General features: G+C 46.4%; 1 protein-coding gene across 9 annotated transcripts in view; it reads left to right on the forward strand.

Annotated features, from left to right (window-relative positions):
• Positions 1–12,357, forward strand: part of LOC110507900 (RNA-binding protein Musashi homolog 2) — a 372,381-nt gene that overhangs the window by 269,190 nt on the left and 90,834 nt on the right. For all 9 annotated transcript variants that reach the window (XM_021588306.2, XM_021588303.2, XM_021588305.2 and 6 more), the window contains exons 9-10: positions 186–300; positions 6,328–6,402. In XM_021588306.2, coding sequence (XP_021443981.2) covers positions 186–300; positions 6,328–6,402 — 190 coding nt within the window. The remainder of the gene's footprint in view (positions 1–185; positions 301–6,327; positions 6,403–12,357) is intronic.

Raw genomic sequence — 12,357 nt, forward strand, 5'->3', positions numbered from 1 at the left:
GCAGAAGATCCAAAACTATAGTTTGTTAACAAGAAATTTGTGGTAAGGTTGAAAAACAAATTTTAATGTCTCCAATCTGAGTGTATGTAAACTTCTGACTTCAACTGAATGTATTGTCTATGTTCATCCTGTGTACTGTGAGAGTCCTTGTCATTGATGTACATCTGGTTGTGTACTGTCCACAGGTAGAATGCAAGAAGGCTCAGCCCAAGGAGGTGATGTTCCCGCCAGGTACGCGAGGCAGGGCCAGGGGCCTGCCCTACACCATGGATGCCTTCATGCTGGGGATGGGCATGCTGAGTGAGTACACTTGGATTGGTGTAAGACATATTTTCTGATAGAATGGGGCCCAACGGTAATATTGACTAAACACAATATGGCAATTAGCAAATGTAGCCCACTAACATTTCCAAAGTGACCGTTTCCAAGACTTTGACATTACCATGGTTTCTAATGCTCTGGCAGGACTGACACTGACTAACTGTGTCTCCCTCTCACACTGTCTGATACCAACACCAACTCTGATACCAATCCTAATTCTGATTCTGATGTGATAGTGATTTCTGCCTGACATTGAGACTCTCAGCCACTTACTATGTAAAGGAATGTAACTAAAAGGACATGCTCCCCAAATCACTATGAAGAATTAAGAAGGCAAAGGGAAATACAGTCAAATGGCTCCTACAAGTCCGCTGCCACTTACAAACATCTGCTAGACTAGAGCTCTTTCAAGGGAATGCTGGGACTCTTCCGTCACCCCCCCCCCCCCCCCCCCCCCACAACAACACAAAGACCCCCTCCCTCACAGCAGTTCACAAAGCATGTTCCCCCATTTTCTGTAGATTTGACATGGAAAAGACAGGAAACAAGGATTTTGTGAAGGCTCCCCCACCCTGCTCTACCCCCTCCCTTCCAGCTCCCTTCTCCCTATCTTCTCAGAGCTTCAGCCCAGCGTTAGTGACAAGAGATAATTACTGTTAGATTGATCGTCTGCTCAAAGTAACTGAAGCAAATAAATCGTTTGATGCTGGGTGCTGAATCCGAATGACGGCTAATGGAAGCTGCAGGATAGGTCGCCCTGCCCGTAATTTGGCTTGATGAAGCATCCTCATAGGGGCTTGCGTGAAATATTCTATTGATATTCAGACAGTCTCATTACCACACCCACTGCCCCAAACACCCCGCCCACCACCCCAAACCCCCATTCTCCCAGCCCCCAAATTCATCCAAGCAGAGCTATGGATTACAGAAGTAAATGAAGAGGAAAATTGAAGTAATGTTAAATTATGAATTTATGATTTCATCTGGCAGACCTCAAGATTGCTGAATAATAGGGTATGGATATCACATGATTTCATCTGTTGGGGGAATGAGAGGAGAGGAGGGCTTGTCTCCTACTATAGTTCATCTTCATCAACAACATTCATTCTCCAACTTCACCACCACAAACCTCTAGCTTCTGTTCTAACTCAGCCTGGTTGGTTTGGCAGAGTTGTGTCAAATTGCTCTACAGATGGCAGTGTCAATGCCCTGTCAACAGACATGTTTTAGGACAGGGTTCTCCAACCCTGTTCCTCCAACTCTAATTTAGCACACCTGATTGTAATAATTAGCTGGATCATAAATTGAATCAGATTAGTTCTAATTGGGGTTGGAGTGAAAACCTACAGGAGGGTAGCTCTCCAGGAACAGGGTTGGAGTGAAAACCCAGGAACAGGGTTGAAGAGCCCTGTTTTAGACTAATATGAAGACACTCCACAACAATCTGGTTAACTTTTTCAGATTTATCAACTTGGCAAAATGTGGAGCGAATGGAAAGAGTGCATAGAAGAGGAGAGGAGGAGGAGAGAAGTGTGAGTAGCAGTAAAGGAAAGGATGGAGAGAGAGGGAGTATGAACTGAACTGCCAAGTTCTCTTCGACACTTGTTATCTAAATGAAATTGGAAAAGCAGGACAGCGAAACATTCTGTTCGCTAATTTACATACAAAAATCAACAAGGCTTATTATTTAAGGAACCCTAATTCCTTACGTGCCTAAATCTCATTAACCCCCCCCCCCTTCTGTTCACTTCTTTGTTTACTACACCTAATCGAGCCATTTATCTTTATTGCGTTAGAGCCTGAATGTATGTTTGCTGAAATGAATGCACATTTAAAGCTCTGCGCAGAGTGCGGCTTTACCAGATGCATAATTGGTTTTAAAGTGAATCTGAACTGTTGAGCCATAAAATAGGTGCATTAGTATGCATATTAATACATGGGCCCTGAGGCTCTGAGGCAGCCAGTGGGGCCAGATACAGTGACAGCCTTTATTTACTGAGGTATATACAGAGAGATATGGAGGACAGGAGAGGAGAGACTGAGGAGAGGAGCCCACCCCAGAACAATAGTCAGACGAATCACTTCCTATCTGCTGTGTGTTTGTGTGTGCGTTCATGCATGCCGGCACACGGTCTTATAGGCCACTGCCTACTCCACGCATCGTCTCGACAGCCAGACCACCCCCCTCCTCTCCTCTCCTCTTCTGTTTCCATGTCTCCATCCCCTCATGTTGAGCCCCTTGTCTGGATGTCTTTGTCTAGCCTAGCTCCACCTCCTGGAGGAAAGCAGAAGCACGCGGTGATCGTCTCACCTGCTACTGTTAGGCAGGGCGACACACACACACGCACACGCACTCGCTCTCGCTCTCTCTCTCGCTCTCTCGCTCTCTCTCTTCTCATATCAGCCCAACTCTATTGTTGCGCAAAGAGCTTGTTCGACCACCGGAAAACATGTCTGAGACAGGTTCTTATGTCTCACAGTTTATCATTGTTGGTTTCCAATTTATACAACAAGGATGTGATGACTGAGGAGTAAATGTGTGTTAATTTAAAGGGCGGAGCATCTGTGTGTGTTTGTTTGATTATGCAGGCCTGTCTTGCTGTGTTCTAGGTCATTCATTTGGCTGTGTAATTCATAAGTAGCCTATCATATGCAGACAGCAGAGCTGAGTTGGAGAGAATTAAAGTGTGTGTGAGTGAATGTGTTAATGTGTACATCTGTATGTCTCTAGAGACAATGGAATATGACTAAGCGGGTGCGTGAGTGCTTGCAAATGTGTGTGTTAATGCCGGTGTCTGTGTTCATGCAGGCAACAGCAAGCACTGATAGACTTAGTTGAGAACAAACCTTGAGGCTGCATGACAGTTACCGGCTGACATAATTTCATGACCGCCATAGCCCTAGATGGGCTGTTATTTGTTCTGCTGACGAGGCATGGCTACCCCCAACGCGCGCATGTGCACACACACACACATACACACACACACACACACACACACACACACACACACACACACACACACACACACACACACACACAAACCTCAAAGCTCTGGCTTTTCTCTGTATTAATCACCCACTGTCAATAGAGCCCCACCAAACACACACACACACACACACACACTATCACTCTTTCTCCGCAACCTCTTTAAAGGGAGGACGCTTTTAAAAAAAACGAATAATAATAATGTATGAGCATGGCCTTATTTCTATTACAGCATATTGCATGACTGTCATTCATATTCCATTCACCCTGTTCAATGTAACATTGATAGGTTTAGGCTACTACATGATACTCTAATGTTCCTTATACCCGCCATGAGGTTTCTACAACTAGCCTATGAATTAAAGTTTAGAACCTAGGTGCACGCACACAGGTCGAGAGAAAAAATTGAGGTGATGAACAGTGACACATTCAATACCGCTTTGCACACTCTTGCCTGCATCTAGCTGATATAGGGTATAATCATTAGTCCAACAGTTGCAAACAAGAGTTTCTATTGGACAAATTCAGGTATGTTTATCTCCGTTTAAGAAAAGTTTTTAATAGAATCAGTGGAATGAATACACCCATGATCACACGTAAACACAGTTCACCTTTTCACATCTATGCGCTCTCCTCCTCTCACTTTTTCCCTTATCTTGTGACTTCAACGCACAACACATCAGCTGTATGTGACCAGGTGAAACAAACTTTCCAAACCAAACCTACACACAGCCTACATCGTTGTCCCCATATTAGCTAAAGTAACATCATGGTCAACATAGCTAGTAGGACATACGTTAGTAAACTCACTACAATCATGCAGTAACGTTACAGCGTATAGTCAGTAAGCAGTTTACACCAAAAGCTTACCTTGACTTGGAAGAGTTCCAGTGTTGTGTTGGGTAGTCATAGCCAGCTAGCTAACATAGCATCCCTCTGTTTGAGCCAGGTGTTTGAGTAGGCTAAACTAGCTAGCTGCATTTGCTAGCTAAGTAAGTGAAAGTGAAAATGACAAAATGTGCAGTACCATTAAAACGTTTGAACACACCTACTCATTCCAGGGTTTTTCTTTATTTTTTACCATACTCTACATTGTAGAATAATAGTGAAGACATCAAAACTATGAAATAACACATATGGAATCATGTAGTAAACAAAAAAGTGTTAAACAAATAGATTATTCAAAGTAGCCACTCTTTGCTTTGATGACAGCTTTGCACATTCTTGGAATTCTCTCAACCAGCTTCACCTGGAATGCTTTTCCAACAGTCTTGAAGAATTTCCTTCAAAGAAGCTTTATAGCCGTCTTTAAATATCCTCACAAAAAAAAGAAATGGAACACGTTCAGTATTTAAATGTATAGATGTTGTCAGAAGCTCACTATGATCAGTAAGTGCCAATTTCATAGAGTCCAGTATCTCTCTGGGCCAGTGAGAAAGAAACCAGGTCTGGGATGGAGGAAATGAGGCCACTCAGCTTGGGCTGTTTGAACAATATCTTCATTATAAATTGTATCAAGTCCAATGTGTGTCAGAACCTCATAGTAACCACTACATTGCATTTACCTCCAATACTCTCTCTTTCTGTGTCTCTCCCCCCCCCCCCCTCTCTCTCTCTCTCTTTCTCTCTCTCTCTCTCTCACACAAACATATACAAATGCACAAAATGTGCAAGTAAACTGCTGTTGTTGTTTGTGAGCAGTGATAGGGCTCTGTAGCAGGATTTAAACAACAGCTTCAAGTGTCTAATGAGACCCAGTTGGAATGTGACAGCTCCTGTCTCCAATCTGGCAACCGTACAAGAGCAGCATGTGTTGAGTCCCATCTCACTTTATTTCCCTCTTGTCTTGCATCGTGACCAGGATGTTCTCCAACGGATCCAGCATGGCGAACACTGCCCATGTGTTTTTACCCCTTTTTCTCCACAATTTCCTGGTATCCAGTTGGTAGTTACAGTCTTGTCCCATCGCTGCAACTCCCGTATGGACTCAGGAGAGGTGAAGGTCGAGAGCCGTGCATCCTCCGAAACACAACCCGCTTAACCTGGAAGACAGCCACGACAATGTGTCGGAGGAAACACCGTACAGCTGGCGTGCATTGCGCCCGGCCCTCCACAGGAGTCACTAATGCACGATGGGACAGGAACTTCCCTGCTGGCCAAGTCCTCCCCTAACCCGGCCGACGCTGGGCCAATTGTATGCCGCCCCATAGATCTCCCGGTCGTGGCCGGCTTCGACAGAGCCTGGACTCGAACCAGGATCTCTAGTAGCACAGCTTTAGACCACTTCGCCACTCGGGAGGCTGATGTGGTGTTTTTGTAACACACACTCACGCACACACACACACACACACACACACACCCTTGAAACAGTTATGGCTCTATCGGAAATAAGAGACTGGGGAGCTTAAGGAGCACTTCTGCCTCAGCGAGGATGGCACAATTTAACAGATTGCAAGTATATTCCCAAATAGCAGACTCAGTTTCTTTTTTGCCACTTTTGGAGTGACTTTTTACAATCTCTCAATCATATTTCCCCTTGCCTGTTCCGTCTGTGGTATCTCTGCAGGTATTACCGCCCGCCGCGCACCGCGGTAGCCTCACACCTCAGAAAGACCCCGCGTCTCTCTAATCCATAATGTCCTTGCACAAATCTCATCCACTCATTGTCTTGCAGCACCGTGTCGTTCATGATCGATTAGCCGGGGCTCTAAAAGAAAGGTTATCCATCAATAACAGTGTAGAGGGGACAAAAAACCTGGACAGATCCAGACACCCTGTTGCCATATAACCCTGGGAGCCTGCGGGAGGACGAAGGGACATCTGGGAGGAGGAGGCTGGAGAGCATGACAGGCTGAGACTGGGACACTTCTGATGCTTATCAGCTAAAACTGAGCCTCATGACTCACATGCTATCTAGTGTCAGCAGCAGGGTTGTGTGTGTGGTGTGTGTGTCTCTAAAGTGATGGGAGGCCAAGATGGTTTAACACAACTCCTGATTGTCCTCTCTCTCGCCCCCCTAGGTTACCCAAACATTGTAGCAACGTATGGCCGTGGATACACTGGTTTTGCCCCGAGCTACAGCTACCAATTCCCTGGTAAGTTCCATCTTGTTAGGCACTGTGTGCTTCTCTGCCTGCTGGGGTGGGGTAATGCACCCCCTGTTGACTCACACACAGACCCCACTCCCTGCCTCCCTCCTCACACACACTCACTCTCACACACACACACACACACACACACACACACACACACACACACACACACAGTTTGGCACACAAACAAAAAAATCAAATCTCACACACACGCAGTGTTCTCTGTCTGATCTCAGCTGTGTTCCTGAGGATGATTATGTGATGTTGTAATGCCATGTCACTCTCTGTAACCCAATGGCTTCAGTAAGGGATGAATTCCTTCCTGGCACCCACTCACCGCATCATCACTCTGCCAGCTATTATAAAGTGGAAAAATCCAATCCGCCAAATGTGATTAGATAAGGTAACATTATGCAGTTATTTCACTATTCACTTCCCTCCAAAGGTCTCTACAATGGGAAATGTCAGGGTTGAGCCTAAAATGTGCCAACAGCACTTGACGGTGATCCACTGTTGATTTCATGCCTTATTTCAACATGTTATGCGTGGCCTGTGTCCTTTCTGCCGCTTGGTATCACTATACCCAGATTGGCATGGGAGAGAGTGACTGTCACCATGTTAGGGACTGCCATGGCGAGATGGTCCACCATTATCCAGCCTGCAGGGAATTTAAATACACATATACAGGAGGGGAACAAGCGGCGTTTCAATGGGGAGTTGTTTTTCTTGTGGATGGTCAATTTAATAGTTGAAACCTATCTTTCTAATAGGAGTCAGGTAATGTTTATTTAGGTACAGTATGATACACCAGTGTACTCTACTAATGATGACGTGGGATCTTTGGCGATTTAACTTCAATTGTCTGAAATGTAACATTTTTATTGTGGTCTGAAGCTGTTGATCTTGTGGCCTTAGCCCCATGCTCATACGAAGATGCAAGAACCCACTGCATCTGTGAGCAATGTCAATCGTCTGTGGAGTATGGAGTGGAGAACATCGGGACAGTATTACAGCAGGTTGTTGTCTCTATAATCACAGCATCTCGGTGTACTCTTCAGCGGCAGTGTGAATGCGTGTCAAACGGAGTCACAAACACCCGAGTTCAGACGGAACATTACCGAAACAGATGAATAAATGAATGGAGGGAATGAATAATGAATGGGTGTAAATTGGTGAGGTGCTGATGAAATCATCCAGCACTGTGACTATACCAGGGGAAAGGGATTCAAACAGGGGTGTCAAACTAATTTTCCCCAGGGTCTGTATTTGGTCTTCAACAAGGTCTGGAGGGCCGCACTGAAAATTGGTTATATTTACGTTGCGTAAAATTTGAAACAAAATCCTATCTTTTGGGGAATTTTCAATGCTTTTTGACTGTCTAGCTGTCTAGCCCTACCCGCCCTCCTTCTTCCCTCTCTCCTCCCTCTCCTTCTTCCTCCTCTCCTCCCCCCCCTCCCTCCTCCTACTCACACAGATTAAAAATAAAATGAAAAGACAAAAAGCAAGAACAAACCCTCTAGCTGGAGGGACCCCAGCAGATCTAGTGCTATCTGTCGTCAGTCCAGGCCTTGGTTTGGCTAGTACACAGGCCCTGTGTTACATTGCTTAAAGGGCTGATTGCTCTGAGGTTAACTCTGCTGCCTTCCTTTAATCTGCTGGCTCTGTCTGTAAAATGATCTTGCCTCAGCACCAGGAACAATGTGGTCCTTTTATGTCCCTGTGATTGTCAGATACTGTAATGCCAAACAACCTTGGTGTTGGACATGTAAGGAGAAAAGCCTGTTTTCCCTCCTTGTAGCGTCGGGGGATTTAGCATAAAGCTCACTCTGCTTGGGAGGTTAAAAATGGACTGTTGAAAATGAGAGGAGATGCAATGCCCGCAATCCACACAGGAGACAGCTTCAGAGGAGGTCAAATGGAGGTGTGTGCATGGAGGTGTGTGTGTGTGTGTGTGTGTGTGTGTGTGTGTGTGTGTGTGTGCGTGCGAGGTCATTTTACCATGGCCTATTTCTCATCTCACACGTCTCCTGATTCAAAAATGATCTGAATGAATGTTTCCTGTGCTGTGGCTATTGTAAAGTGTGCGTGCACATTGCTAAAGCAACAATAAGGATGATGAGACAACAGTTTTTACAATCCGTGCTGCTTGCCTTTGTGTATTTTCTTTATTTGTCCCCGCTACATGTCTGACTGTCACAGCCAGTTCTAAGAAACAGCCATTTTAGAGCAATTGGATGATGTGGCAATAACGTTTCTATTCCACTCCTATACTGGTTCAAATGGACCTGGTGTGAGACTGTTACCAAAACAACAAACACTTGAACTGAATATCATGGCGTCTCTGTGTGTAGACTCTCTTTCCTCTCACCTTCACAGCAGCCAATTGTCTCGTTGTCTTTGTCACACCCCATTTCTGGCATCTGACGGGCCTGCCGCTGATGAGAGCTGAAGGATGTGGTGGCGGTGAATGCCAAGGTCACAGCCTCTTAGAGCACTTCCTGTGCCATGGCTGTGTAATAATGCCGCCTCCTCCCTCGCTCCTCTCCTCCATTTACCTGGCTCTCCTTTAAGGGGGAAGGGAATTGAAGCTTCACTTTTGATTAGAGCCTAATCAGTTATGCAAATGGGAGGGGGACCATCAATAGGTTTGCCCCCATCAACCTCAAACACACACACATGCAACGCCCACACACACACCTGGGGCCCCACAGCCTGAATTCAGACAGCTACACACTGCGGCTAAGGGAGATAGAAACCAAACAAACAACAAATAAAACACTGTTGGTGCCCCTTTGTTTCTCTGTGCTTTCTGGCCTGGCCATCAAGAGAGTGAAATACCTGCAGTGCTCTGTTTAATAACTACCTGAACCATGCTGGGCTCGCAGGTCGGTCTGGCTCTGTTTAATAACTACCTGAACCATGCTGGGCTCGCAGGTCAGTCTGGCTCTGTTTAATAACTACCTGAACCATGCTGGGCTCGCAGGTCAGTCTGGCTCTGTTTAATAACTACCTGAACCATGCTGGGCTCACAGGTCGGTCTGGCTCTGTTTAATAACTACCTGAACCATGCTGGGCTCGCAGGTTAGTCTGGCTCTGTTTAATAACTACCTGAACCATGCTGGGCTCGCAGGTCAGTCTGGCTCTGTTTAATAACTACCTGAACCATGCTGGGCTCGCAGGTCAGTCTGGCTCTGTTTAATAACTACCTGAACCATGCTGGGCTCGCAGGTCAGTCTGGCTCTGTTTAATAACTACCTGAACCATGCTGGGCTCGCAGGTCAGTCTGGCTCTGTTTAATAACTACCTGAACCATGCTGGGCTCGCAGGTCGGTCTGGCTCTGTTTGCCCCAAATCACTAGGTTGGACAGAGAGAGAGAAAGAAATGGAGGGAGATGAAGACAGAAAGAGAAGGGATGGGGAAAAAAAAGAAACTCACATTCAAGGTCAAAAAATGTGGCATCAGCAAATAGACCTGTTCCGACGTAGTCATCAGTTAGACAGCCAAGTTCATGGATCGTAAAAAAACTGAAAGGGTGCCTGTAAACTGAGAAAGAGCACATCCTACATTGTCACCTCACTCAAAACTTCCTATTTTTTAGGAGGCTAATACCATGATTTGATCAAACAGTAAAGTGCATTATCCTCATGATTCCTGTAATGAAATGTCTGCCTGTTGCTGTGCCTGTGTCCCCCCTGGTGCCTGCTGCTATGATGACGGAGCCACTCCTCTCCCCCCATGGGTTCGAGCAAAAAATGCATTCTGATTGTGTAACATTTAAAAATGCAATTGCGGGAAAAACACAGCTTTGGAAGAGCTGAGTGTCTCAACTTTCTGAAGGTATCATTTTTATTTCTCAACTCTCAATATTCAGCTCTATAGCAACTTTTTTACATCCAAGATATTTGATATTGCTTTGAGATATGGAGCAGCGCGCATGTAAAAGGAGCACCGACCATTGCGAGGGCATAGACCTCATTGGGTAGTAGGCCACAACTGCAAACCGGGAGGGCATGGAAGTGAGCGCACCCACCCATAACTACCAGGACCAGCACACACCTCTCACAGCATGAAACTACCCTTAACTACCAGGACCAGCACACACCTCTCACAGCATGAAACTACCCTTAACTACCAGGACCAGCACACACCTCTCACAGCATGAAACTACCCTCAACTACCAGGACCAGCACACACCTCTCACAGCATGAAACTACCCTCAACTACCAGGACCAGCACACACCTCTCACAGCATGAAACTACCCTTAACTACCAGGACCAGCACACACCTCTCACAGCATGAAACTACCCTCAACTACCAGGACCAGCACACACCTCTCACAGCATGAAACTACCCTTAACTACCAGGACCAGCACACACCTCTCACAGCATGAAACTACCCTTAACTACCAGGACCAGCACACACCTCTCACAGCATGAAACTACCCTTAACTACCAGGACCAACACACACCTCTCACAGCATGAAACTACCCTCAACTACCAGGACCAGCACACACCTCTCACAGCATGAAACTACCCTCAACTACCAGGACCAGCACACACCTCTCACAGCATGAAACTACCCTCAACTACCAGGACCAGCACACACCTCTCACAGCATGAAACTACCCTCAACTACCAGGACCAGCACACACCTCTCACAGCATGAAACTACCCTCAACTACCAGGACCAGCACACACCTCTCACAGCATGAAACTACCCTCAACTACCAGGACCAGCACACACCTCTCACAGCATGAAACTACCCTTAACTACCAGGACCAGCACACACCTCTCACAGCATGAAACTACCCTCAACTACCAGGACCAACACACACCTCTCACAGCATGAAACTACCCTCAACTACCAGGACCAACACACACATCTCACAGCATGAAACTACCCTCAACTACCAGGACCAGCACACACCTCTCACAGCATGAAACTACCCTCAACTACCAGGACCAGCACACACCTCTCACAGCATGAAACTACCCTCAACTACCAGGACCAGCACACACCTCTCACAGCATGAAACTACCCTTAACTACCAGGACCAGCACACACCTCTCACAGCATGAAACTACCCTCAACTACCAGGACCAGCACACACCTCTCACAGCATGAAACTACCCTTAACTACCAGGACCAGCACACACTTCTCACAGCATGAAACTACCCTCAACTACCAGGACCAGCACACACCTCTCACAGCATGAAACTACCCTCAACTACCAGGACCAGCACACACCTCTCACAGCATGAAACTACCCTCAACTACCAGGACCAGCACACACCTCTCACAGCATGAAACTACCCTTAACTACCAGGACCAGCACACACCTCTCACAGCATGAAACTACCCTTAACTACCAGGACCAGCACACACCTCTCACAGCATGAAACTACCCTTAACTACCAGGACCAGCACACACTTCTCACAGCATGAAACTACCCTTAACTACCAGGACCAGCACACACCTCTCACAGCATGAAACTACCCTTAACTACCAGGACCAGCACACACTTCTCACAGCATGAAACTACCCTTAACTACCAGGACCAGCACACACTTCTCACAGCATGAAACCACCCTTAACTACCAGGACCAGCACACACCTCTCACAGCATGAAACTACCCTTAACTACCAGGACCAGCACACACTTCTCACAGCATGAAACTACCCTTAACTACCAGGACCAGCACACACCTCTCACAGCATGAAACCACCCTTAACTACCAGGACCAGCACACACCTCTCACAGCATGAAACTACCCTTAACTACCAGGACCAGCACACACCTCTCACAGCATGAAACTACCCTTAACTACCAGGACCAGCACACACTTCTCACAGCATGAAACTACCCTTAACTACCAGGACCAGCACACACCTCTCACAGCATGAAACTACCCTTAACTACCAGGACCAGCACACACCTCTCACAGCATGAA

The sequence above is a fragment of the Oncorhynchus mykiss genome, chromosome 27 (genome assembly GCF_013265735.2).
Source record: "Oncorhynchus mykiss isolate Arlee chromosome 27, USDA_OmykA_1.1, whole genome shotgun sequence".
NCBI classification, from domain to species: Eukaryota; Metazoa; Chordata; class Actinopteri; order Salmoniformes; family Salmonidae; genus Oncorhynchus; species Oncorhynchus mykiss.